Consider the following 27747-nt stretch of genomic DNA (forward strand, 5'->3'; position numbering starts at 1 on the left):
CCGAGATGTCCGTTGACAGCGGAGGCGGCGCGGCCGGTTCCGGGTTCGGCGAGGGGAGGGCGGTGAGCGCGGCGGCCCGGGGGCTGCGGCCGGGAGCGGGGCCCGCCGGCGTCTGGGCCGGGCCGCAGGGCGGCGTGGGCTGGGCGGCCGGGCCGGGAGGCCCGCGGGGGCGGACCGGCCGGGCACCCGGCCTCTGCCTGTGGGGCGGGATCTCAGCGGCCGTTTCCGGGCTCTCGTTAGATGTGAATCCCCATGGAGCAGCCCGAGGAAGGCGAGCGGCCGCGGCGGCAGCCTTGGGGGCGGCTGCTCCGCCTGGGCGCGGAGGAGGGCGAGCCGCACGTCCTCCTGTGGAAACGCGAGTGGACCTTCGGCCGGAGGAGAGGTGCCGGGCCGGGCCGGGACGTGGGGCCGGGCGGGGGAGAGCGGGGCCGGGAAGGGAGGTTCCCGCGGGGGAGGCCGGGGGCGGACCCGACCCGGGGACAGGCCCAGGGGCGGGAATGCGCTGTGCTCTCCAGTTGTTCCTGTGAAATGGACTCTCGCGTAAAAGCTGCCATTTATTCACTTATTTATATGCCCACTCACTCTTCTGCGTGATTCATGCAGATCATTTAATCCTCATTATAGCTGTACGAAGTCGTTGCATTCATATATCCTCCAGAATGCAACCTTGTCATATTTGTTACTATACAAAGTTTCTTTTCTGACTACATGGAACGAAATTAGAAATCAGTAACAGAAGGAAAACTGGAAAATTCACGGATCTGTGGAAATTAAACACCGCCTCTTAAGCAACTGATGGGTCAAAGAAAAAATCAGTAACAGGAAAGGTTAAAAAATACCTTGAGACAAATGAAAACAAAAATAGAATGTAACAAAACTTAGAGGATGCAGCTAAAGCAGTGCTCCAAGGGAAATGTATAGCTGTAGTGCCTACATTAAAAAAAGATCTCGAGTACCTGCTCCTAGAATATTTGTTTGTTTAATGAACCTGGGAATGTAAGAACTTGAACAAAATTGTAGAACTAGTGAGAGAAAGTACCCTCACCCTCCACACTTACTGCCTGTAGACTTCTGAGCAACCGTCTGGTAATCTGAGTTCCCCTGTAGTTCCCTATAGGGAGAGAAATGCACTGGTTAGGTCAACAAAAATATTTCGTTTGTTGGAAAATTAATAAATTAGCATTCTGACTTTATACTTTAAAAAAGAGAATAAGAAAGATTGCTGTTTGCATATTGTTAATTTTACCCCTTAGAATGTATCTGCACCTGGTTTTTTGTTTGTTGTTTGTTTGGCAGTCTTAAATCCCAATATTAAGTTAAAAAAATTTCTACAACTTTAAAAGTACATATATTAGAAACATTTGAAAAATGCTGTGTCTTCACTTGATATACTGTAAGGACTGATGAAGAGCAGAGGCCCTGGAGACAAACTGCCTGGGTTTCCAACCTGTCACCAACACTTAACTTTGGGCTTGCAACGTATCTTTCTGTGCTTTTGTACTTTCTTCATAGGGTTGCTGTGAGGATTTGATAGGATCAAACGAGGACTGCTTAGAAGGAGCCTGGCTTAGAGTTAACACTGAATGTTAGCCATTGAAGAACAAAGTCCTATTGTAGGATGTTTGTGCAAATGAGATTTTTAATCCAGTTTTATAGAGGTATAATGTACATATGGTAAATTATATAAATAACATGTTATTACATGTTAAGGCATAGTACATGTTAAAGAGGAAAAACATGTCATTGAGTTAATCTGCTTCTTAATAGAAATGCTTTCAGTAAATGTATTAATAATGTTGCTAGCAAAAATGTAGTTTGTTGGCCCGGCACGGTGGCTCACGCCTGTAATCCTAGCACTCTGAGAGGCCAAGGTGGGCGGATCGTTTGAGCTCAGGAGTTCGAGACCAGCCTGAGCAAGAGCGAGACCCCATCTCTACTAAAAATAGAAAGAAATTATATGGACAGCTAAAAATATATATAGAAAAAATTAGCCGGGCATGGTGGTGCATGCCTGTAGTCCCAGCTACTCGGGAGGCTGAGACAGGAGGATCCCTTGAGTTCGGGAGTTTGAGGTTGCTGTGAGCTAGGCTGATGCCACGGCACTCACTCTAGCCTGGGTAACAGAGTGAGACTCTGTCTCAAAAAATAAAATATTTTTTCCTGCAGCTGTGAAGCAGAAAAACAAACAAACAAACAAAAATGTAGTTTGTTGTATTAGTCTGTTTGTACTGCCATAGCAAAGTACCACGTTCTGGGTGGTTTAAGGCTGTCGTCCAGGGCCATCCAGGAACTGGGCTGCACAGCAGGAGGCAAGCGGGGGGTGGGGGGGTGAGCGAGCTGAGCCCCCCTGCACCCACAGCTGCTCCCATTGAATGCATCACCGCCAAGCCCCGCCCCCGCCAGATCAGTAGCAGCATCAGCCCCTCAGGAGCACAGACTCCACTGCAGGCTGCACATGCGAGATACCCGGTTTGCACCCCGCCCCCCCCCCCCCCGCCCGTGAGAATCCAGCCTGATGATCTGGGGTGCAGTGGAGGCAGCGACTCCCACCCCCGTCCTGTGGAAAACTGTCTTCCATCAAGCCGGTCCCTGGTGTTAAAAAGGCTGGGGGCTGCTGGTTTAAGCAACAGAAATTTATTTCTCCTTGTCCTAGAGGCTGGAAAGTCCAAGATCAAGGTGCTGGCAGTTCCTGGTGAGGGATCAGTCACTTCCTGGCTTGCAGACGGCCACCTTCCCGCTGGGTTGGCACATGGTGGAGAGTGAGAGCTCTTGTCTCTCTTCCTCCTCTTAAAAGGGCACCAGCCCTATGAGATCAGAGCCCACCCTGTGGCCTCATTTAATCTTTATCACCTCTTCACAGACCCCGTCTCCAAATACAGTCACATCGGGGGTGAGGACTTGAACATACATTCAGTCCATAAACAGTAGAACCTGGTTGTGTTTATTTTAAAACAATTGTATGCCTGCCCTATGCAAGGCATTATTTGGGGGGAAGGGGAGTGTAGAGTTGACATGTGCAGGAAGGGATAGAAGAACTTCACCTTCCCAAGGAGCTCTTCATTCTCAGGGGCTGCCAGAAGTGTACAGCAGCCACGTGAAAGATTCAGCCCAGCAAATCGCTAAGAATAGAAACTCAGTGCAGAGTATCTCTGTCCCACATTAAAATGCTGATGTTCTGGCATGGCGAAACCTCTGATAAAAACCCACTGTGGCGACACAGTGACTAGTGCCGGGTCTGAGGCTGCAGGGAGACCATCCTGGTGCTTATTTTCAGTGGAATGGGAAGATCTTGACCACAGGTGATATTCACCTTGGACAAGTGTAACAAAGGACTTCCGTAATGTAGAACGTTTGTGCAGATAAGATTTTTATGGTATGGTTTTATGGAGGTGTAATTTACATACAGTAAAATTCACCTCTTTCGACGTTCAGTTCCGTGGGTTTTAAGAAATGTAATGACCACTACAGTCAAGATGTGGAACATTTCCATCACCCCAGAAACTCCCCTTGGGAGTTGGTCCCCCAGCCTAGCCCCAGCTCCTGGCAGCCACTGATCTGATTTCCGTGCCTGGACTTCTCCCTTTTCCGGAATGTTATCTGAGTGGAGTCACACAGCTTTCCACTGTAGTCATTGCATCAGGTTTCTTTCTCTCGGCCTGTGGGTTTGAGAGTCACCGTTTGCTGTTGTGTGTGTCCATAGTTTGTTCCTTTGTGCTGCTGGGCAGTATTCCGTTGTTAGGGTGTCCCACAGTTTGTTAGTTTACCACCAGTTGACGGACATTTGTGTTGGTTCCTGTTTTGGGTCATGAGAATAAAGCTACTGTAACATTAGCGTACGGTCTTTCTATGCACATGTAATTTTATTTCTCTTAGCTCAACACCCAGTAAGGGAATTGCTGGGTCGTGTGGCGAGTGTATGTTTAACTTGGTGAGACATTGCCAAGCTGCTTTCCAAAGTGACTGTGTCATTTCGCAATCCCACTGGCAATGTGTGAGAGATCTGGTTTTTCCACTTCCTCCCTGGAAAGACTCTGTGTGGTCAGTCTTTCATTTCAGCCAGTTCTCATTTGGTGATTAGTGGTATTTCATGGTTTTAATTTGCACTTCTCTGATGGCTGATGATGTGGAACATCTTTTCATGTGCTTATTTACCATGCATATCTGTTCTTTGATAAAGTGCTTAAGTCTTTAAATTGTGTTTTGGCTTTCTTATTTATTGAGCTATCAGAGTTCTTTATGAATTCTGGATACAAGACCTTTATCGGAGAAGTGTTTAACAGATATCCCCACCAGTCTGTGGCTTGTCTCTTCATCTTATTAGACAGTGACTTCTGAAGAACAGATTTTTACTTTTGATGAACCTCAGTTTATCAATGTTTTCCTTTCTGGTTTGTGCTTTTTGTGTCCAATCCAAGAAATCCGTGACAATGTCACCAAGTTTTTCTCCTGTTTTCCAGTGGAAGTTTCATAACTTTAGGTTTTACGTTTATCTGTGTCTGGCCATCTTTACACAGTGTAACACTGTATTGATTATTGGAGCTTGATGGTAAGTCAGCCAAGTGATGTGAATCTCCCAACTTCATTCTTTTTCAAAATTCCTTTGGTTATTCTAAATTTTTTTCTATGAACTTTAGAATCAGCTTGCTTTTAGAATCTATGAGCCTTCTGGGATTTTGACTGGAATTGCACTGAATCTGTGAAACCATCTGGAGGAGGACTGGCATATTGAGTCTTCTGACTCACAAACCCCGTAGGTCAGTGATGGGATCGAAGCAGGGTCAGCTTGTCGTTTCTTGTGGAACCTTCTGGAGAAGTACATGTGCATGGTTACTGTCTCCTTGCCAAATCCTCTTTTTAATTGCCTTTAATGCCTTATAGTATATGTACCATCATAGACAATTATAAGCAATAGTGATTACCGATTAGATATTAAAAAGCTCCTAAAACTTTTGTTCTTTTAAGGAGAGCAAATATTTGAGGATTTTCCCTCTTGCATTTAATGAAGATATAATGATTGTATTCAATTTTAGGTGCATTCCTCTACTGTTTTATATTTTCTTACACATGTACATGTGCCTACGATAATTGTCTCAACCACATTTCCTGTGACTGTTGGTGTTTGCTTCAATTTTGTGATAATTTATGAAACATAAGGTTACACAGAGAAGAAATTTAGGACGAAGTTAAGATACTGAAGCATTACCTTAGCCCCTTATTTTTTAAAGCTCTAAATTTATCAGGCTGGCAGCACACATGTGCATGTTGCAAAGTGGTCGGGAAGAGGCAGTTCACATGTAGCTGGAGGTGCTGACGGGGCATGTTTGAGGTGGCGGGCATTCGCAGAGATTCAGGACACAGTCCTTGCCCCTGTACTGTGGCTCAACACTTAGATACTTTTAAAATTCTTCGCACCTTGCTTGATTAAATTTCCCCTAAGTGTGTGTGATGGGGGTCCTAATTTCGACTCCCACTTCTGTAAAGCAAAGGGCACTTGTGTTCACAGCCCGCGATCATCCCAGTGTCTCCCACCCTCTCTGTTTTAGGTTGCGACCTTTCGTTCCCCAGCAATAAACTGGTCTCTGGAGATCATTGTAAAATTGTAGTGGATGAGAAATCTGGTCAGGTGATGCTGGAAGACACCAGGTGAGCTCTCTCTGAACCTCTTTGTGTCCCCTTGCACCTGAAGAAGCCTGACCTGAAGCCTGTGAGTGCCCGTGTGCCGCGGCTGAGGGGAAGGAACGGGCTGTGTCTGCAGCGAGAGGCCAGCGGCTCGTTTTCCGTAGCGCAGCACGGTCGCGCGCATCGGTGACGGGGACGGTTCTGGGGGAGCCTCGTGCTCCTGCACAGACGCGGGTGGGCGGCCCCTGGGCTGTGTGGGGGACGCTGTTGCTCCCAGGCTGCGAGCCTGCGCGGCGTGCTGCTGTACTGACTGCTGCAGGTGAGTATGCGTGCAGCTGAACAGAGAGGTGCGGCCAAGCTGGGGTGTTACGGTCTCACGGGACCAGCCTCGCATGCGCGGTCGCTGTTGGCCAAAGCGTTGCTCTGCGGCACGTAACTGTAGTTAATTAGGTACTCACCGTATTAGAAATTGTTTTCTGGCTTCCAGGACGGGACACTCAGTGGCGCTCTGGTGTCTGTGACCCTTCTTTGCGTGTATTCAAATTAAAGCAAATATGTCTCAGAAATAAGACTTTGAAAATATTGTCTCTACAAAAAAATTTTTTAAAAATAAGCCAGGCACAGTGGCACGTGCCTATAGTCCCAGCTACTTGGGAGGCTGAGCAGGAGGCTCATTTGAGCCCGGAAGTTCGAGGCCACAGTGAGCTGTGATCGCGCCAGTGCAATCCTGCCTGACCGAGCGGGGCCCTGTCTCTAAAATGAATGAATCCATGAGATTGGTAAATTTTTGGTTCTCGCAAACATTTTCAAGTTTGACTTCTCTCCCCCAAATCAAAAAATCTTTTTTATTAATTAATAAACTCTCATAAAACTTAACTACAAGTTGAGCACCCCTTATCTGAAATGCTTGGGACCAGAAATGTTTCTGATTTTGTATTTTTTTAGATTTTGGAATATTTGCATTATAATTACCAGTTGAGAATCCTAATTTGAAAATCTGAAAAGCTCCAAGGAACATTTTCTTTAAGTGTCATGTGAGCGCTCAGAAAGTTTCAGATTTTGGAGCGTTTCAGATTTTGGATGAGGGATGCTCAACTTGTAGTATGTAGGAGGTGGAAAGCTCTTCATATTAAAGTGCATATATATTTTGTGTAAATGAGATTATACTGCAAATACTATTGTGGTATCTGCTTTTTCACTTACAGTGTTTTGTGGGGTGCTTAACATGACATTGTGTCTGATCCATCTCGTTTTTTCATTATTTTATAGTTTATTTGTCACTTCCCTAACTGATGGACATTTATTATTTTGGCTTTTTCTTATTATAAATGACACTGTGGTGACTCTCTTCCAACCTCTGCCTTCATGTCTGATTATTTTCTTGGGGTGATTTCTCAGAAAGGAATGCCGTGTCAGAATGTGCCTGTTAGGAATCTGGTACAAGTGGCAGTGTGCGGAGAGCATGCCTTTTCCACTGGATTTTTTATTTTTATTTTTGTAAAGATTAGGCTCTATGAGATTCTTTGGTAACTAAGAGTTCCGGCATGGAAGACGAGGAAGACTAGGTTTTGCTGGGAGGAAGTGGTGCTCCCTTTCCTGTTCGGAGAGGTAGCAGGTCAGGTTCTTTATTGCTCAGTGCAGTGTGGAGAACAGAGTGCTGGGTCTGGAGCCGCTCTGCCTGCATCCGGAACTGGCTCTCCTGTGCTGGCTGTATCATGGCGTTGGTTTCCTGTGGCTGTTGTAACAGTTACCACAAACTTTAGTGTCTTAAAATAACACAAATTTGTCATCTGGCAGTCATGGATGTCCAAAGAGCAACATGGGCCTCACGGGGCTGAAGTCAAGGTCTGGGCAGGGCTGGTTCCTTCTGGAGGCTCGAGGGGGGAATTTGTTCTCTCTCTTCCAGCTTCCAAGACCACCCATGTTCCTTGGCAGAGGCAGGCTGGAGGGGAAGAGGGGGCTCCAGGCAGAAGGAGCCACATGTGGGGAGGTCCGGAGGCACGAGCAGGTCTTATGTGGTCAGAGCCAGTGGTCTGTGGCAAAGCCACACGAGGGAGTTTGGACTTCAGCTTGGGAGCAGCAAGAAGTCATGGAACGGCTGTAAGCAGGGAAGTGAAATAATCAGATTTTTTGTTTAGAGAGAGTGTGAGGTGGATTATGGGGAGACGCCTGGCAGCAGAGGCGCTCAGTGTACGTGGGGATTGGCTCCAGGACCCCCAAACCCGCACAGGCTGAAGTCCCGCAGTGGGCCCCGCAGAACCCGCAGGGACGGAAGGTCGGCCCTCCACGTAGCTCGGGTCTCCCATTCTGAGTGTTTTCGACCCACGTTTGGTTCAGGCCCGTGTTGTTGGAGGGTCACCTGTGTGCTGTGACGGTTGAGGTCACCACCCTGGCTGCTGCCGTGTGGCTCTCTGCATTTCACTGGGATGCAGCCATGGCCATCCGTAAACGTGCCGTCTCTGGCTGCCGTCACGCCACAGTGGCAGAGCTGAGTGGTCACGGCAGGGACCACGTGACTGCCAAACCTGAACGGTTTACTGCCTGGCCCTTCACAGAGAACATCTGTGGTCCCTGACCCCGTGAACTGGGACGGAGGTCAGCTCAGATGCGAAAGCTCTTCACCGCCGGGCCGGGAGTGGCCCTGTAGAGCTGGGGCCTGCAGTGGGGAGGATGGCCGTGATCAGGCTGGTCGCTCAGGTGCTGAGCTTTGTGGGGTGTGCCGTGCTCTCGGTCTGTCATCACTGGCCAACCCCAGTGTCCTATCAGGTCTCCACTCAGCAGTCCTCCCAGGGAAGTGCTTCCTGTCCCCTCTCAGTCTCCTCCTGCCTGTTCCTGCCACACCCTGGGCCTGGGCATCTGCCTTGGCCTGTCCCAGCAGCGTTGTGGTCACTGCTGGTCACCCAGCAGAGTGGCTCGGGTGACTTAGCAGCCAGGCCACACATTCTGAGCACAGGGACACATCATCTTCCAGGTGATGGCCCAGCATTTATTTTGCTTCTGCCCTGAGCCCGTCTCATAGGAGGGATCAGTACTTATCTGAGGAAAGATCTGGGTCGTGCCTGCTGGAGGGAGTGACCTGGTACGGTGCTGAGCACACTCGGGCGAGGCTGGGAATCAAAGCCCAGTGCTGCCGGCGAGGCCTGAGGACCCACCGGGCGGCAGACGGGAGAAAACCCCGCCTTGCACAGCAGTGTGGAAACACTTGCTAGGCCGTTTAGTTGCCACTTAGGTTGTCAGAAGGGAGGAACAGGCAAGTTTTCTTCTCCAGAGAATTACAAGGTGGTGCTTGATATGTGCATTGTTAAATATTTGCATTATTCCCGTCCAGTGTCTTCAGAATGGCAATGTGAGCTGTTTCCCTAATGATGGTAGAAAAAAATTTTAACTCAAGTTATTTCAGTAGGATAAATAGCATTTTTGTTTGTTTGTTTTTTTACAGCACCAATGGAACAGTAATTAACAAGCTGAAAATTGTTAAGAAGCAGAGTTGCCCTTTGCAGACGGGGGACATCATCTACTTGGTGTACAGGAAGAATGAGCCGGAACACAGTAAGAGCGAGGAAACTTCCCAGGGTCAGACACAGGCAGGGGTGCGCTGCGGAGAAGCCCAGCTGAGCCAGACGCACCTGCAGAGGGGCTGTTGGCACAGGTGTTTCCTGGAGGAATGTCGCTGTGGGCTGCGCTCCCTTCGCCGTCTGCGTGGGTTCTTGGTGTCCGTAGTACCTGTTGGAGAACGGGAGTGCGGCCGAGTCCCACAGCTTTTCAAGGACACCACTTTGGTCACACGCGTGAATCTCAAAGGGCAGGCGAGGAAGAGGAATGGTGGCGGGTTAGGTCCCATCGTAGTGGAATCTTGGTTCTTGGGGAATGAAACCCAGGACAGAGACCTGGAGGCCATGGGTGGTTCTGCTTTTGGAGCTTTACGAGAGCCAGCAGAGGCGAGACTGGATTCCTGTGGGGCTTTCTCAGCCCCAGGGGTCCATGTTTTTGTTTGTGGAAGAATGACAGGAGGATTATGGGAGTCCTGTGAGGGTCACCCCGAAACATTTAAAGACCACGGTGGTAAGAAAGAGGCAGAAGGGGGCAGATATTTCTTTGGTCATCCTCAACCTAATCAAAATCAGCCCCTGCCACAAGGAAAGATCTTACTTCTCTTCCTTTTGGTGGTGTGAAATGATAAGCAAGGCACGATGCTTCCCCACAGCACACCGTGCCGTTTTTCCCTGGGGCTCGTTTATTTCAAGTTGGTAAAGATGTTTTGGATCACTTGTTTTGAAATCTTAAGCTAGGGAATGTTGTTACTGGCCAGTGAGCCAGAACAATCGAAGATGTGTGGCTGCAGGGAACAGGGGGAGAGCGAGCTCTCCCTGCACGTGGCTGCCACTGGTCTGACCCGATTCCTGTCCTCGCAGACGTGGCATACCTCTACGAGTCTCTACCCGAGGAGCAAAGCGTGACACAGGAGTCCCTCGGTGAGTAGGATAACCACAGAGAAGTGGACGCATGTAAGGGCTGTTGAATTCTTAAGACAAACGCCCTTCGATGCTCTGGAGCGTCTCAGCTAAGGTGGCGGTGTCCGCCGGAGCCCTCAGTGTTGCTTCTTCTGCTCCTTTTGTGGCTACAGAAGCTAATAAAGAAAACGTGTTCCACGTGACCAAAGATACCTCAGGTGCAGGGCATGGTGACGAACCCCAGGTCCCACCATCGTCACCCGTCACTCAGGTGTGCTTTGAGGAGCCGCAGCCATCGACATCGACGTCAGACCTCCTCCCCACGGCCTCTACCTCTGCCCCGGAGCCTCCTGCGGGACACGGGCGTTGCTCCGGCTCCGGTGAGATGGACATTTCCTGTGTCTGTCCCGTGAGGTCGCGGTGGTGGGAGCACAGTGTTTTGTTCATTGATCCTTACCGGTGTTGTCACAGGCACGGGTGAGCCAGTGGAGAGGGCCTAAGGTTCCCAGTACTGTGATCTCTGCAGTAGTAAATATTGACTTGTTCTATCCCCGAGGGAAATGCTGAAGGTCGGGGACTGTGGTACCCTGGTATACTTACATCCCATTTTATTGGGATGTAATTCACGTAACATACAAATCACCCAGTTACAGTGTCCATCTCGGTGGTTTTTATAGCATTCCTAAGGTTTTGCAACCATCATCACTAACTCTAGAACGTTTTCATCGCCCCAAGAGGAAACCCATCCCCAGGGGCAAACACTCCCCATCCCCTTCCCTGCCCCTCGGCAGCCGTGAACCTGCCTCCTGTCTCTGTGGATGTGGCTGTTCCGGATGTTTCCTGTGTGCAGAATCAGACGGTAGCATGTGGTCTTTTGTGACTGGCTTCCTTCACTCAGCTGATGTTTTCCAAGTTCATCCAGAAGGCAGATTATTTAAAACCAGCTTCCCACACGCTGTTCCTTACCGTGTGATGGCTCCGTGGTCACTGGGAAAGGGTCAGACCCTCTAGGTGCTGTACGACGTGGTGGTCTTCTTGTAGGCGTTGTATGTTCCCTGAGTTGGATCACACTGTGACTATGTATATTTTTCTAGTTTCTTTCTTAGCTGTTCTCCTGTATTTTTCTTCTAGATTATCTTCAGAATTAGCTTTTCAAGTTTTAAAAAAAAGTCTTTTTGAGATTTTGATTTGGGGAGAATTGAAATTTTATAATACCTGGGGAAATGGTATTTCTCCCTGTTCATTATTAAGCTCTTTGACGGTCTTCAGTGAAGTTTTGTAGCTTTCTTCACGCAGGGATAGTTCTCATTTTTTCCTAGGCTATTGGGCTCTCTTGTTCTCATGTCGTGCAGCAGTCTGGGGGTTTCTTTTGGACAGAGATCCTCTAAATCTCAGTGAGGATGTGTTTGGATGTGACGGAAAAGCTGGTTCCCATAACAGAAAGGCTGAGAACACCCCGCCCAGGGCGGGCACCAGAGCCTGTGGGAGAAGGACCTTGGTTTCGAATGGGTCTGCGCTGGGCAGCAGAGCGAGACATCTGCCCCGGGGGCTGCTCCGTCCGTCTCGCCAGCCTGGCTGCTTTGCAGCAAGATGTCCCTTCTTTTTATGTCTCTTCAAGTACCGAGCGGGATTTGGGGACAGGGACTCAGTCTGCCTCTTGGCCCTGGGAGCCTTCTCCCACCCCCTGGACCTGTTCCTGCTTTTGTTAACTTGGTTTTCCTCCCTCACGCTGTGGCTCTTTCCTGCCTGGGCAGCCCCGCACGGCCTGCGTGTCGTCCTCCTCAGGGCCTCGTGGGGGCTGCCCCGTCCGGCCTGCCCCGTCCTTCTCCAGGGCCCCTTTGGGTAAGCCTGACTCCTCAGCAGCAAGGCATTGTGGGCAGCGTACTTCACTCCTTTCTCAGGTCAATGACATCCCAGCCGCCGGAAGGGTGATGTTGTGGCTTCTCAGGACACGTGGGAGGGCTTCTCAGATGCTCGGTAGGGACGCTCAGTTGCAGAGAGGCTGGTCAGCGAGTGCCACGCAGGACAAGTCACTCTCACCAGCCCAGGGACAGAAGGAGTTCCCTCCAGCCTGTCTCCTGGAGACGTCTAAACCCTAACTCCAGCTGCTCAAAGACCCTTCGATCTGCGTCTGTTCAGACATTACCTCAAATTCACAAGTGAAAGAAAATGCAGTCAGACTTCAAGGTGAAGACACGCACGTTTGAATAGCTGGACGGCTGGAGTTCTGCGAGTCTCTGGGCCCACGTGCCCTTCACAGTGTTGTCCAGGTCCCCTAGAGCTCAGGTGCCAGCACTCCTGGGGTCACGCTGGCTCTCTGCAGCCGGCTCCAGCCGCTGGTTACTCAGCCCATGATCTTGGCCCCAAAGGAGAAGTAAGTGGTATTCGCTCTACGTCATGTGACCCCAGAGCCTTCCAAGTCCAACAAGCACAGACCACCAGCCGTGTAGACAGGCTACACCGTGTCTGGAGTCCCAGCTGTCATTTTGTGGATAGTATAAGACCCTCTTCAAAATGAAGCACCAGACAGCTCTGGCCTATAAAGAAAACCCACCTCACCAGTCCAATTGTTTCCCATCCCATCCCCTCCGTATGCGTAGCACGGCGTGTAGACCGAGCAGCAGGTTTCTTTAATTTTTTTAGTATGTTCTACTGCTATAGGGCAATGCATTTATATATTACTTAGGTAATTTTCAAAAATGAAATTTTTTGTATCCGTATGCCTAAGTGTATGCACACTAACAAAATAATCGTAGTTGATACTGAGCACCTGCTGGACGTGAGGGAGTGTGCAGAGAGCTTCTCATAAGTCCTAAGTCACTTCTCACCGCGATGGGGCCTGTCGGAGAGGCGCCATTCATACGACCTTTATTCTGGAGTTGAGGAGTCGGGCTGAGCACAGAGGGCTCTCGAGACCCTCGAATGCTGGGCCGTCGGCCCCCGGCCAGCCCGGGAAGCTGTCTGTCCCCTGTTAGTACGTGAGTTAATTTATTCCCCAAACTATTTTGTTTTTCTTTCAGCTGCTGTTGGCCAGTGTTTTCTTTTTTCAAATACTAGTACTTACCATTTGAATATTATAAACTAAATATGTATTGCACTATAATGTTATAAACCAGATCTGTCTGTTTGTTTGAGACGGTCTCCCTGTGCTGCCCAGGCTGGAGTGCAGTGCCGCCATCACAGCTCGGCGCAGCCTCGCACTCCTGGGCTCCTGGGCTTTAGATCTTTCTTAAGACAGAGGTTATCGGCCAAGCGCAGTGGCTCACGCCTGTAATCTTAGCACTTTGGAGGGCTAAGGTGGGAGGATCGCTTGAGGCCAGGAGTTCAAGACCAGCTCTGAGCAAGAGCGAGACCCCATCTTTATAAAAAATAGAAAAATTAGCTGGGCATGATGGCGAGCACGTGTAGTCCCAGCTACTCGGGAGGCTGAGGCAGGAGGATTCCTCGAGCCCAGGAGTTGGAGGCTGCTGTGAGCTGTGATCATGCCGCTGCCCTCATGTCCCGGCAACAAAGCATGGTCCTGTCTCAAAAAAAAAAAAAAAAGATGTTAGAAAGTTTGCCCATCCTTCTGCCAGGGTCACTGCAGTGATTTACGACTCGAGCTGCTTGCTCGTGGAGCCCAGAGCTCTCCCGACACGTTGCTGTTCTCCTTCCCTTTATCACACTTCTTGGGAAGACAGTTAACGCAGCCCTCCATCCCCGCTCCCGGCTAGAGCTGCTGCCTCTCTCTGTTGAAATGTCTCTACACGGACCTGTGTTTAACAGTTGACAACATGCGTGCATGCTGCAGTGGCATGTGGCTCTGCCCCGTGTTGGACTCGGTGTCCGAGGGTTGACCCCAGTGACAGACATCTCTGCATTTCGTTCCCTGTGACTGTGCTACTCGCCCCAGCTCCACCCGGCACAGTGACGGGCACAGACCCACCTAAGATCGGGAGGAGACTGAATAAGCATTTCTCGTGAGCCAGGCATCGTTCTTAAACCAGGACAGCCTGGCCTGCAAAAGGCGCTTGTTTAAGCCAGTGACACCTGACCCAGCGTGTTCCCTCCTGAGGTGGATAAATCAGAGTCTGTCTTGTTTGTTCCACTCACAGGGTCCGGGGGTGCAGCCACCTCCCCAAAAGCAGGTGGTCCATTGGTGGCCAGTGATGAAATCGCCGGCTTTGCTTCGGCTCCCCCAGACTTAGAAGGAGCACCCTCTTCGCTGGAACCCCAGGATCAGGAGGATTTGGAGCCCACGAGAAAGAAAATGAAAGCAGGTCAGAGTCTGTGGTTCTGTGCGTCCCGCGCCCTCTCGTGAACTCCCCGGGGGGTGGGGGGTGTGGAGGGGGTCCTCACTTCCTGCAGGAGCACGAGGACCCTGCCTCAGCTCGGTCCCTGCCTCAGCTGGGTCCCTGCCTCAGCTCGGGCCCTGCCTCAGCTCGGGCCCTGCCTCAGCTCGGTCCCTGCCTCAGCTCGGGCCCTGCCTCAGCTCGGGCCCTGTAGCACCTCAGCGTTTTCTGAGTGAAAATCCGGGCTTTTTCTTTCTCATTTGCATAATCCACGTAGAAGTGTGTTCACTGCCCGGCTATGCTCTGTGTCTGGAAATGGTGTGTTCCAAATTTCAGAATTGATCTAAAAGTCCTCTGTCCTGATACGGCAATAATTTCTAAAAGTGTAGTTTGAATATTCACATGGAAGATGATTTAGATTCTGTCCTGTTCTGCAGGACTAAATAAATAAATGAAATTTTTTAAAATGGAGATTATTTAGAGAAAAGTCTACATTTTAAAAGCCAAAGTTAAAGGTGTTACCAGAAATACCAGGGAGTGTCGTGGCAGGATGACGGCTGCCCCGGGAGCAGCCCCGCCGGGCGCAGTTCCGCAGGGCGGCTGGGCAGGGTGGGGGCCTCGGGAGAAATTAAATCATCCGCCACGGCGAGTGGGTGGGCTTGGGAAGGGTGGGCAAAGAACCAGCAACAGTCACGTAGGAAAAGTAAATAAGCATAAAAACGAGGACATTTTTAACCCCAGCAAAAATTAAAAATCGTACAAGACAGAAAACTTAATTATAGTCTCTAGTGGGCTCAGGAATGAACATTTATAAGCATAATGGTGTAAAGGCCGCATATGGAGCCAGCGGTTGTGTGGTGACAATATTGGGACGGGGCCTCAGGGATCAATATTCTCTACCTCGATAGATGTCAGGAGACCATGTCTAAAATTGGTAAATCAAATTGTAGTATTAAAATTCAGAAAAACGGAGGTAAATGCCAGCAGAAACAGGTAAAAGACATGAAAGGAGTTTTCCTCAGAGGAGGGAAATCTGGGTCAGGAGAGGCTGGGGCCAAGGGTGGCTGCTTTTGTTTTGTTCTATTTGTCTTTTTAAATAATGTGTGTTTCTTTAATTAGACATTTATGAATGTCAACATATGAGCATTATAGAAAAATAAAACCACCAGAAGAAAAAAATTTTTAAAGCTACTGGTGCCAGCTTGTAATCTCTGCTTTTTAGCACTGTTCAGGGTGTACACGAGTCACAGTTTTTTGTTTGTTTAAACAAAAATGGACAGTATACACAAATACTGTTTGACAGCTGAGCTTTATCTCTGAGCCACACATCCCGAATGTCTTTTTTCGTGTATTAACTATGCCTTTAAACAAGACTTAAACATACTGGGACATGAGACTAAGGTGGGGCCTTCTTAAAAATACCCCGTGTAAATACAGACACACGGCGGGGATTGCGTGTCTCCTGCCTGGTGGACAGCAGAGGCCTGAAGCTTTTCTGTGTCTACAGATTACGACGTTAGTAAACCAGAAAGACGCTGCATTTATTTCCTTCTTGGCTTTGACAGTCAGACGTGTCCCTTTCTCTCACAGACGGTGAGCTTGACCTGAACCTGCAGCTGTCGGCCGCAGACCAGGGTAGGAAGGCCCGGACCGTCCCCGAGGGCGCCAGGGCTGCAGCCGTGAAGCCAGACAAGATGGAGGAGACGCTCACGTGCATCATCTGCCAGGACCTGCTGCACGACTGCGTGAGGTACGACCGCGCCCCGCTCGCCCCGGCGCAGGCTGGGCACGCGGGTTTCTCGCCCAGCGGCAGGGAGGAGGCCACGGCTGGAACAAGCCTCGCGTCCTGCTTGGCATGGAGTTGCTGAGGTTGCATTGTCATTTTACTCGTGTGGCCGGCAAGGAGCAAGCCTGGGCCCGGAGACCGAGGCTGTGGAACCCGCAGGATCTCGGCAGGGCCAGTTTCGACGGGTTTGGGTCCCCTGTGACCTGGTGAACCCCGTCTCCACCTCGCAGGCAGACCAAATGAACCGTACTGAGTTCTAAACGTGTCCTAGCTGAAGAAAGGTGACACTTAGCGTAGAACGAGGGTGTAGGAGCAGCTGGGGGAGAGCCTGCTTGCTTGCCTTTGGGAACTTCAGAGTTAGAGCCTGTCGGACTTTCCATCCCAAACACGCTGCGTCCTTGTTACTCGTCTTGCTGCAGTCACAATCTGTTCTCCTCTGTCCCTCCTGAAAACACAGAGTCCACGTGGCCTCTGATTGGTTTTCGTCGACCAAGACTGAGTGGAAATATTTTTAGGTCGAATGATGGTTTGGGCTCCGCCCTCCCACCGGTTGGCCGGTGGCTCAGATTGGCATGTCCTTTTCCTGGGTGGGCCCGCTGGGGGACCTGGGCCTGAGGGCCACAGCCCCATCTGCAGACGCCCCTGTGCTCCAGCCTGCAGCCCCTGGGTGGGCCCGCTGGGGACCTGGGTCCGAGGGCCGGGGCCCCGTCTGCAGACGCCCCTGTGCTCCAGCCTGCAGCCCCTGGGTGGGCCCGCTGGGGACCTGGGCCCGAGGGCCGGGGCCCCGTCTGCAGACGCCCCTGTGCTCCAGCCTGCAGCCCCTGGGTGGGCCCGCTGGGGACCTGGGCCCGAGGGCCGGGGCCCCGTCTGCAGACGCCCCTGTGCTCCAGCCTGCAGCCCCTGGGTGGGCCTGCTGGGGACCTGGGCCCGAGGGCCACAGCCCCGTCTGCAGACGCCCCTATGCTCCAGCCTGCAGCCCTGCATGCACACGTTCTGCGCGGCGTGCTACTCCGGCTGGATGGAGCGCTCCTCGCTCTGCCCCACCTGCCGCTGTCCGGTGGAGCGCATCTGTAAAAACCACATCCTCAACAACCTCGTGGAGGCGTACCTCACCCAGCACCCAGGCAAGTGGGCCGCCCCCCGGGCCCCCCTTCCTCAGGCGCCGGGGACGTGAGCCGAGCGGCCAGGCTGTGCCGCCAGTGAGTGGAGTCGTGCCCTCTGACCCTAGACAAGAGCCGCAGCGAGGAGGACGTGCAGAGCATGGACGCCAGGAACAAGATCACTCAAGACATGCTGCAGCCCAAAGTCAGGAGATCTTTTTCTGACGAAGAGGGGAGTTCGGAGGACCTGCTGGAGCTGTCCGACGTCGACAGCGAGTCCTCGGACGTCAGGTGAGTCCTGGCCTGGCGCCGAGCAGAGCGTGGGAGCCGGTGGTGCCGTCAGCGCCGCGGTTGGGAGTTTGCCACTGGGGTGAACTGGACAGCGTGGGCTCCCGGCCCCGGCTCTGCCCCCGCAGCCCAGCTCCTCGGTGGCCTGAGCTTGTCTTCTGGTGTTGGGGGGACCCGCACCTGCGCCGAGGCGTGGTGAGGATGGGACGAACACTCAGGGCGGCGGCTGGCAGTGCCGGCCGCGGGTGACCGACGGGGACCCGCCCTGTGCCGACACCCTTTCGTGTCCTCAGTCTCCGCGTCGAGGGTCTGGCCCTAACACAGGGTCGTCACTGGATGCGCTGTTTTCTTCCCACACCAGCACACTTAGTATTCATGCCTTCTCTAGTGGCCATGAAGTCCTGTGTTGTAAACTGCAATACGTGTCACTTGTAAGGAAGTGGCCCAGTCGTCCAGCTGAGAGGGTACTGTCCTGGGCGGCCTCATTGTGTCTGCTGACATGTTGTATTTCCTGGCTCAGAAGTCCAGGATCTGAAGTTTGCATCGAGGCCATGATATTTAAAAAGACAATAAACAGGCCGGGCGCGGTGGCTCACGCCTGTAATCCTAGCACTCTGGGAGGCCGAGGTGGGCGGATCGTTTGAGCTCAGGAGTTCGAGACCAGCCTGAGCAAGAGTGAGACCCCATCTCTACTAAAAATAGAAAGAAATTATATGGACAGCTAAAAATATATATATAGAAAAAATTAGCCGGGCATGGTGGCACATGCCTGTAGTCCCAGCTACTCGGGAGGCTGAGACAGGAGGATCCCTTGAGCTCAGGAGTTTGAGGTTGCTGTGAGCTAGGCAGACGCCACGGCACTCACTCTAGCCTGGGCAACAAAGTGAGACTCTGTCTCAAAAAAAAAAAAAAAAAAAAAAAAAAAAAAAAAAAAAAGACAATAAACAAAAGACCCCAAACCTTTTATTATTATTTCCTTTCTGTAAATTTAGCAAATGACAGTTAAGAAAAAAAAGAAAATGAAAAATCAGTTTAGTGTTAACGTTTTGTTATACCCACCTGGTCATTCAGATGCGTATCCATGCACATGTTTTTTAACGAAATAGACAATATTCTAGTGAATACGGCATGAAGATGAGATTGTACTGTGGGTCTGCACCTGTGGGGCCCCCGGCATTTCGAGCCTGGCAGCCGTGCTGTGGCACCCCCCCACCCCCCGTCCCCTGGGACAGGGCCCTGCTTGCCGCAGACTCCCCTTCTCTTCCAGGGATGGGGCGCTGCGCAGGGCGGGAGGCCACCACACTGCTTGAGGCTGGCGCCAGGGCGGGAGGCGGCGGATTTTGGGTGGCGCTGTTTCTGTGTCTGGGGGCTGGCGGGTGCGGCTCCACCCTGCCCCCCAGCCCTGCCCTGTGCTCCCCTCGCAGCCAGCCGTACGTCGTGTGCCGCCAGTGTCCGGAGTATCGGAGGCAGGCGGCACGGCCCCTTCCCTGCGCGGCCCCCGACGGCGAGCCCGGTGCCCCTCAGGCCCTCGGAGATGCGCCGTCTACGTCCACCAGCCTCGCCACAGGTGAGACACCGCCCCTGTCGGACGTGTCCCTCGTCGTCCCGTCTTGCCTCACGGCCACCGTGCTGACGTGCAGTGTGGCCGACACTCTGCCACCTTCGCTCTGCACCGTGTGCCGCCCTCCGGCCTCCTGCCTCAGTGGCCCCGCCTCTCACAGCTCGTTACTTTTTGTAACGGATTTTGGCTGAGAAATCAGATAACTGCGTGTTCCCTCGTGAGCTCCCTCCTGTGGACCCCTGGGGATTAGTCCTGGTTTTGACACTTGGTCTGTCCCCAGCCCGCTGCTCAGGCAGCTGGCGTCCCCGCTGGGTTTCAGACCCAAAGCGATGGTCACACGTCTGGCCCTCAGATGAGAGGTGGGCTTCTCGCCAGCAGCAGGTGGGGACGTCACCAGAAGCTGTCCTGTGCCTCGAGTCACCCCGAACGCTCTCCTGTCAGGCGCCTGTTTCCAGCAGGCGGGTCCCCAGGTGCACCAACAGCGGCGCAGGAGAGCTTGCCGGGCACGTGGGATGCGCGGTTCTCGGCCGTCCGCGCTGTGGTTCCTGCAGAACGGAACACGGCCCGCCGGGGCCTGGCGCGAGGCCACCCGCCTGCAGCCGTGACGCAGAGCCACCTTCCTAGAGCTCAGTTCTCCAGTGGCTTCTCGTAGAGCCTGTGGACGGGACACGGGTGTGCACGCGAGGCCACGGGCCTGCGTGTGACTCTGCCACGCCTCAGCTCCGCCTGGGGCACTAGTCGGGCTCCTGCTTGTGCATAGGAGGGACCCAGCACCTCCTCTGGGCCTGTCACGGTGCTCATGGGGGTCATGCGTGCAGAGGTGTGAGACCCTCGGTGGCTGCTCCAGAAGGTTGCAGAGGAGTTGCTGTGGGGGTGGTTGGCGTGTCCCCGTGATCTTTCCTCTGTGGCCCGTGCGTGTCAGGGAGCTTGGCCACGTTGGCACACAGTGCCAGGTCAGCCGCACCACCGTGCCCGTCACGTGTGTTTCTGAAGGATGTGCTGAGGCAGAAGTTAAATACATACTTTGTTTTGTTGCTTTACAGCATTATATATGCTCCGTGGGCCTGTCTTTCCTTTATAGGAAATAAGAGAAAACCTTCAACTGATCTTTGAAATCTTCCTGTAACCACTGAGCCAAAAGGCAATTTTTGATGACCCTTAAATCTACTCAAAGTCCCTTGGTTGGGACGGTCCAGTGTCCTTTGTCTGCTCAGAACAGGTCCAGATTCCTTGGTGTCCTCGGGTCTGTCGCTCTGATGTGAGTCTAATCTGCTCTTTCTGCCCGTTGTTCCAACACGCTCGGCCCGTGCACGCCAGCGGGCCAGGAGTACGTGTGCCCGCTGCAGGGGAGCCACGCCACGTGCACCTGCTGCTTCCAGCCCATGCCGGACCGGAGAGCCGAGCGCGAGCGGGACCCGCGCGTCGCCCCCCAGCAGTGTGAGTGCGCGAGCCCGGCGCTCTGCCCGCGAGGCTCAGGTGGCAAAGCCGTGTTGACCTTGTGTGGGGCGCGAAGTAAGGACACAGTTTCTCTTGTTTTCATCCACATAGCCAGTTGTCCCTGCGTGACCGTGTTGAATAATCCATCTCTTCCCACCAGGGAAGACGCTGCCCTGACACAGGCCAGGTCTCCGTACTCGGCGGTTCTCTGTCGGGGTCTGTGTCCATTTCTGTCCCCACGTAGGAACCACAGTTGCTTGATAACGTCTCACTTCTAAACCGAACAGATGCGGCCGGGCACAGTGGCTCACACCTGCAGTCCCAGCTCTCTGGGAGGCTGAGGCAGGAGGATCGCTTGAGCTCAGCGGTTCGAGACCAGCCTGAGCAAGAGTGAGACCCCGTCTCTACTAAAAATAGAAAAATAAGCCTGGCGTGGCGCATGCCTGTAGTCCCAGCTACTCGGGAGGCTGAGGCGGGAGTGTGCCTTGAGTCCAGGAGTCGGAGGTTGCTGTGAGCTACGATGACACTACTGCACTCTACCCAGGGCGACAGAGGGAGACTCTGTCTCAAAAAAATAAGTAAATAAGTAAATCTAGGAGGTGAAATGTGATCCTTTGTTTTACTCTACAGGCCTTCCTGTCAAAATGGAGCCTGTGGTTGATTTAGTGGCTGTCTGAGTTGTCCCTGACTGAAACGTCTGCCCTTTCCTTGGCCTCCTTGTACGATGCCTCCTGGTTTGCACGAGCACCACTGTCGGTGGAGAGAACGTGGACCGGTGTGGCAGCACCAGTCTGTTCTGGTGGCGCACGAGGTGCTGTCCTGTCCCGCACGCTGGGGCCGTCGCAGGACAAACACGGTCCCAGCACACGCTCTCTCTGGAATGATTTGAGCGTGTTCCGGGCACTCTGCCACTGTGCTCCGGAGCCTGGCTGGGCACAGGTGCCGGCTGGGCCTGCTGAGGGGGATGTGGGCCCAGGGCAGGCAGGTGCAGCTGCCCCGGTGGGACACACCTGGGCTGCCTCCGGGTGGCCACTGCTCACTGCTCGACGTCGCCCGTCGGGAGAGCAGGTGAGAGGTCGCAGGGGACGCCCACCCCCTGCCGGACGTACGCTGAGGGCAGCGAAGGGCAGCTCAGGGAAGGGCTTTACAAACTGGCAGGAGGCCAGCTTTCTCTCAGTAATCTTGACTTTTGACTCTGATTTCATACTGAATGCTTTCATACGTGGAGACATTTATCAAGTGATTACAGATTTTAAAAGACTTTTTTTTTTTTTTTTTTTTTTTGAGACGGGTCTCGTTCTGTCGCCCAGGCTGGAGTGCAGTGGCGAGATCACAGATCACTGCAGCCTCCAACTCCTGGGCCCAAGCGATCCTCCTGCCTCAGCCTCCCAGACAGCTGGGACTACAGGTGTGAGCCACGCGCCCAGCCAGATTTTAGAAGACTTTAATATTCCATATGATGAGAATTTTACCTAATATTATATTTTAGGGAATTCTGCTCTATAGAATATTAAACATTAAAAAATAATGTCTGTAAAAAGAAGGTAACAACATGAAAAAATACTCAGGTAGAGAAAAGGCACCTACAAGATGTGAGTACGTGGCTGATGGCAAGGATGTCACACCTGGCAGAGCTGGGCGGAGCCCGCGGAAGCTGCGTCGGGCGAGGGGCAGATGTGATTCTAGCTTTTGCGGGTCTCGGGGTTTTCTGGGGACGAGCGTGTGTACGGGGCGAGGACCAGTGGGGGTCTGCAGCCCTCAGCTGTTGCAGCTCCGTCCCTCTGGTGCCAGCGGGGGTGTGGCCCCTGCTCCCAGGTTCCCTGGAAACTCCTCCTAAATCGCGTCCTCCAGGCGAGTTGAGCGCCTGGGTCTGGCACTGCCTGGAATCGCGTCCGGGACGGGCCGTGTGCCGGGTGCCGCCTGACAGTGTCCTCCGTCCACAGGTGCGGTTTGCCTGCAGCCCTTCTGCCATCTGTACTGGGGCTGCGCCCGGACCGGCTGCTTTGGCTGCCTGGCCCCGTTCTGCGGTAATGCCGGCTCTCCAGCCTCGAGTTGCTTTGACCTTGTGCTGTCTCTTGGGGACCTTGAGGGCAGGTGACGGTGGTGACCATGGCCCACCGGGGGGCAGGGGGCGGCCACCGTAGGTTACCACGTGACCAGCTGCCTTTGCCCGCTCAACTGAGACGTTTGCCGATTTCAAAGTGTCAAATTTGTGTCGATCCAAAATCAAGCAATAGCAGAACAATTAGGGGATGCACTAACTTTTGAAACCTGAATCCTTACTGCAGGGTCCACTTTTACACTGTGAGAACAGGTGTGGAGGAGACGCAGAACTTACCGTTGTAACAAGGGAGTGAAATAGAAATCCTTTTTACCTGTTGTCTGTTTAAAGTTATCTTATTGAACTTAGTAATTTATTCTTTGTAGAATCTATAATGAAAAGAAATTTGTCTATTCTGTCAGGCAAATAATACTTTCCTACGATGTCTTTATAAAACAGATAACATTGCTTCCCTTCATCTCGGCAGAACTCAACCTGGGGGACAAGTGTCTGGATGGGGTGTTGAACAACAACAACTATGAGTCAGACGTCCTGAAGGTACCCCCCTTTCGAACTTGCCCGAAACCGACAAGAGCCCCGTGACTTTTCCCGTTACTTTTCGGACTCTTTGTGCTCCTGCTGACTCATCCAGCCAGCTCTCTGCATGCCATTGCTGGACGCCTGTTTTCCCCTGTTCCAAAAATCGGTGTCTCCTTTCTGCCCATCACGCCGTGAATCCGCAGGAGCCAGTTTCTGAAGCTCACGGAGAGGGTTTATGGAAAGTGCGGCCCTCAGCGGGGTTCTGCTCCCTGGCGCCTGCCTTTTCTGGCCGTTTTCCTTCCCACGTTTGAGGAAGCCGCTCGGCGCTCACAGTTTTCATGTGTTTAACGTGCACACCCGCCCTCTCCGCCAGAGCCTCGCCGACCACCGCACGCGCACAGCAGGGGCCTCCGCCTCCCCCGTGGGCATGGCCGCGCGGGCTTCACTCAGCGGCACCACGCTGTGCTTTGAGGCCACACGCAGGGGCGTGTTTTGTTGGTTTGCACAGAAGGAGCTAACAGCTCCGGTTTCTGAAGGGCAGAGAGGACAGACGCCAGGCCCTCAGTTTTCCCTGATCCCAGACCGAGGCCCGTCACGGACTCGGGACACCCTGGCCGAGGCTTGGCGTCTCACTTGCCCGTGTGCTGTGGGCGTCACTGCAGACGTGGTGTGAAACTGTGGTAACTCGTGCCCTCAAGCTTCAAAAGCTCGCCTTCCTCTCCGGAAGGCTCCGGGACGAGACCCCTCGCGCAGTGGCGTGGGTGTCGCCTGGGCTGGCCCCGCACAGGTGCCCACAGGGGGCCGTGCTTGGCTCTGCCCACCTTCGGGGCCTTTCCTTTCTTCGCATTTTAGCATTTCTTCCCCTGACCTAGTATTTCTTCTTACTGCCCTTTTCCCCCTCGCAGAATTACCTGGCAACCAGGGGTCTGACGTGGAGAAACATGCTGACGGAGAGCCTGGTGGCACTTCAGCGGGGGGCGTTTTTACTGTCTGGTAAGCTTCGTTCATGTGCCGCCGAGCTCTGGAACGGACTCGAGTTCCCAAGGCTCCCTTGCCTGCTGCAAAGCAGCAGAACCTGGCAGGGCGTCCCGGGCCGCGTCGCCTGTCTGCTGTCCCGCAGTTACGGCTTCGACCTCCACCCACCCTGGCGGAGAGAGAGAAAGGTCCGGATACTTCTGGATGGTTTTTTAAAAATTTGGTTTGAACCTGCGTGACACATTCCAGCACCTTCTCTCCCCATGGAGGAGGGCAGGATCGCAACTTGGAGGTTCCCCACGCTTGTCCCCGGGGGTCCTGGTGCCTGTTGTCCTAGGAGGCTCTGGTCTTGGTGTGCTGAGCATCAGCGAGAGTCACCCTCTCCCAGGGGAGGACCAGGTGCCTTGAGGAATGGGATTTTTGTCACTAAGGGAGGCTGCAGAAATATTAACAGGGGACTCTTTTTCTAAGACATAAATTATTAAGAAAGAATTGAGAGGTTTTTCTAAAATCCTTTCAAGCTGTGTCTGTTTCGAGGACGAGTTCTAGTGAGCGTCTTATGTGTGGGTGTCGGGCGTCCTGCGCTGTGACAGCTGCCGTGTGGCCGCCCAGATCCGTCAGCGAGGTCTGAGCTCCTTCGGGTTCTCAATGGCCTCTTATTTTTGGCTCACAAAGAAAATGTAAGTGATCCAAAGATAAAGTAAAAGTCGCTGGAAATGTACTAGCTTAGAGACACGCAGAGTTGACCTGTTTGTGACGGCCCGTCCAGGCACCTTGAAACACACACCCCTGCGTGTGCACCTCACTTCCACGGCGTCCTGCTGTGCACGCTGTGTGCACCCGGGTTTGCACTCAGCACGGTGTCGTGGACCCCTTCTGTCTGTAAAGTTCTACACCTTGATTGTTTTAATTGCATAATATTCTAATATCGTGGGTTATTTAGCCAATGTATTAATACAGGGTATTTAAGTTATTTCCAGTTTTTCGCCATTTTAAGCAACATTGCAGTTGCTGAGCATGCAGCGTTGTAGGCTTGAAAAATCCTCGGCTCGGGATAAATAAGTGGGATCCTCAGGACGGTGGCGCACACAGCCGAGGCCACCGGGCACGGTGTCCTGCTGCCCCATGTCCGGGGGGCCGACCGCAGAAGCCGCGGCCGTCAGCTCCGAGTTGCCTTCACCTTGTCAGTGGGAGAGGCCGGCAGTGACGTGTCGTTGTGCTATTTGCCCGTTTTCGATTATTAACTACATTGAAGATCTTTTGCATTGATGGGTCATTTGCCTGTCTGTGATCCTGGCCCGTATTGGTATCAGGCTCTTTGATCTTTTGTTCTTGGTGTGGATTTGTATGTTAACTTTGTTAACTGAGGGCACAGCGCATGGTCACGTGTGTCGCGGATGTCTCCTCTCTGTCATCGGGACTTCACGTCTGTCTGTCGTGTGTGTTCACTGTGATGTTGACGTTGTAAGACCTTTCTGGTGTGCCCTCTGGTTTCCATGACATGCTTAGAAATGGGGCAAGAGAAAGTAATATTCATTCGTTTTTCTCTTAGTGCATTTTTGGATTTTTTAATATTTAAATTTTTTATCTGTGTGAGATGATTTTGGCACAAGAAAGTAAATTGGTCTCTCTGGTTTTGCTCGTTTGGGCCGTCGCCTCAAGCCCAGTTACGGGTCGGGCGTTAGCTTGCCCCGGTGTGAGGCGCCGCGTCTGCTCTGCTGCCCTGGGAGGGGACCCGCCTGACGCTGGCGGTGTCTGCATGAGGCCGTGTCCTTCCAGATCGCAGGGTCACGGGGAACACGGTGCTGTGCTACTGCTGCGGCCTGCGCAGCTTCCGGGAGCTGACCTACCAGTACCGGCAGAACATTCCGGCCTCCGAGTTGCCAGGTGAGGCTCCCACCCGCACTCCCGCCCGCATGAGTGCCGCTCGGATCGGCCTTCTTAGCAGACGCTCGGCCTGGCCTTTGCTGGCGTCCAGCGGAGGGGCCGCGGGCAGGGAAGCGGCTGCGTGAGGCCCTCGGTCTGTTCGCTGTCACTGACCCAGGCAGCCAGGCGAACAAGCTACATGAAGACGTCCGGTAGACAAGTGGAGTGATTTCATTTCCTAAGTTGGACTTTCAATTAAATACGTTTTCCTTTCCTGAAATCTTGGAACCATCCAAGGGAGTTGGTTATAAACAGTGACAAGATGCTGGTGTTTCAGCTGCGATTTGTCTTCTTGGACCTCTACTTAAATTCAGTCAGTTGCCCGGGCACAGTGGCTCACACTTGTGATCCCAGCACTTTGGGAGGCTGAGGATGGAGGATCACTTGAGGCCAGGAATTCAAGGCTGCAGTGAGCTATGATGACACCACTGCACTCCAGCCTGGGCAACAGAGTGGAGACCTTGTCTCAAAAACAAAAAAAAAAAAACAACACCTCAATTGATATATCTAATAGATACACGTAATTTTTTCTTTTTCCAGTGGCTGTAACGTCCCGTCCTGACTGCTACTGGGGCCGTAACTGCCGCACTCAGGTGAAGGCTCACCACGCGATGTGAGTGAGGCTGGGGCTGCCTGTGCGGCCGAGGCTTGGGAAGGCAGGGGAGACAGCCCAGTATCTGCTCATAAACACGCTAGCTGAGCCACTGTGCCTCTGCAGAGCCACGCAGTGTGCAGAGTAACCTCTCCGTGTAGGAATTCTTCTCTCCTGTTACCTTCTTTGGTGCAGTGTTTATTGCAAACGTTCACTTCCATCTTGCACTCCGAGTCTTCATGGCCGGAGTCACTGGCGGCTTCCAGGGGACGCTCAGCGTCGGAGGCCCAGCAGCTTCTGAGCCAGGGGCTGTGGTCACCGCAGGCCACTCACGGAACTAGGGCAGCTGGGAGCTTCTCTGACTGAGCGGTGAGGCGATCACTACAGTCAGTCCCACGCCTGGACACGGGCCCCGGCAGGCGCCTGTGGGCTTGGGGCTCGGGGTACAGTCCTTGAGACAGTGCCGTCAGCATGGGGGACGTCTGATAAAGGTGGTCCCACGAAGGAGTAGTTTCGTGGAATAAAAACCAGGCTTTGTGTTTGAGCACAAACAGCACGTGGAAGAGACCGTATTGTGACCACAGAGACTTCCCTGGTGCCTGGCTCACCTTCCTCGCTGGAAGCACGGATCAGGGTGGCAAAGGCACATCTGACGTGTGGGGCTTGCGGGAGGGAAGGTGGCTGCGCTAGGGACCTGCGGCACCACGGGGACACTCTGAGGAATCACAGCTTTTGTTTTCTTCTCTGACAAAATTACGCAAGATGTTTTCACTTCTCTTTTAAAAATTTAAAAGAGAAAAAGAAGGCTACCGTTAGGGGTGAGTTTCTTTGATATGATTAGACAAGTACTGCTGTAGGTCCACATGCACACACGCACGCACACACGCACATACACGCGCACGCACACACACACACACACACACACACAATGTGTCTCTCAGGTAGTTCTTCCAGTACATGGTTTCAGAATTTATTTGAATACCTGTCTCATGTCCTCTTGTGTAATTTGACCATTCTCTCCCTGCAGGAAATTCAATCACATCTGTGAACAGACGAGGTTCAAGAACTAGGAGTCGGGAAGCCCTCGTAGATGTGGCGTGTTGGAGGAATGGCAGCACGTTTTAGAAACACTGAACACAGACACGTTGGGGCATCTCTAG

General features: G+C 52.7%; 1 protein-coding gene across 3 annotated transcripts; it reads left to right on the plus strand.

Moving 5' to 3' along the window:
* CHFR (checkpoint with forkhead and ring finger domains) lies at nt 1-27725 on the plus strand. 3 transcript variants are annotated; one of them, XM_069497433.1, is made up of 18 exons: nt 1-62; nt 241-382; nt 5544-5643; nt 9059-9168; nt 10032-10091; nt 10244-10450; nt 14165-14329; nt 15932-16091; nt 17097-17251; nt 17356-17518; nt 18940-19082; nt 20394-20588; nt 22457-22540; nt 23042-23112; nt 24000-24087; nt 25849-25956; nt 26536-26608; nt 27615-27725. In XM_069497433.1, exons 2-18 carry the CDS (start codon nt 253-255, stop codon nt 27655-27657), a joined length of 2055 nt encoding a protein of 684 aa, XP_069353534.1. In that variant the 5' UTR covers nt 1-62; nt 241-252; the 3' UTR covers nt 27658-27725. The 3 variants fall into 3 exon arrangements, with proteins under 3 accessions (XP_069353534.1, XP_069353536.1, XP_069353535.1); XM_069497435.1 differs by having other exon boundaries at nt 20394-20513; XM_069497434.1 differs by having other exon boundaries at nt 26536-26588; nt 27615-27706.
* The last annotated feature ends 22 nt before the right edge of the window (nt 27726-27747 follow it).

This window comes from Eulemur rufifrons, chromosome 21, assembly GCF_041146395.1.
Source record: "Eulemur rufifrons isolate Redbay chromosome 21, OSU_ERuf_1, whole genome shotgun sequence".
Lineage (NCBI taxonomy): Eukaryota > Metazoa > Chordata > Mammalia > Primates > Lemuridae > Eulemur > Eulemur rufifrons.

Bases quoted from the DNA above. Each gene is read 5' to 3' on its own strand.
- CHFR (XM_069497433.1), top strand. From the start codon at position 253: ATGGAGCAGCCCGAGGAAGGCGAGCGGCCGCGGCGGCAGCCTTGGGGG. The intron at 23,113-23,999 runs GTACCCCCCTTT...TCCCCCTCGCAG, and splicing joins ATGAGTCAGACGTCCTGAAG to AATTACCTGGCAACCAGGGG. The intron at 24,088-25,848 runs GTAAGCTTCGTT...GTGTCCTTCCAG, and splicing joins GGGGGCGTTTTTACTGTCTG to ATCGCAGGGTCACGGGGAAC.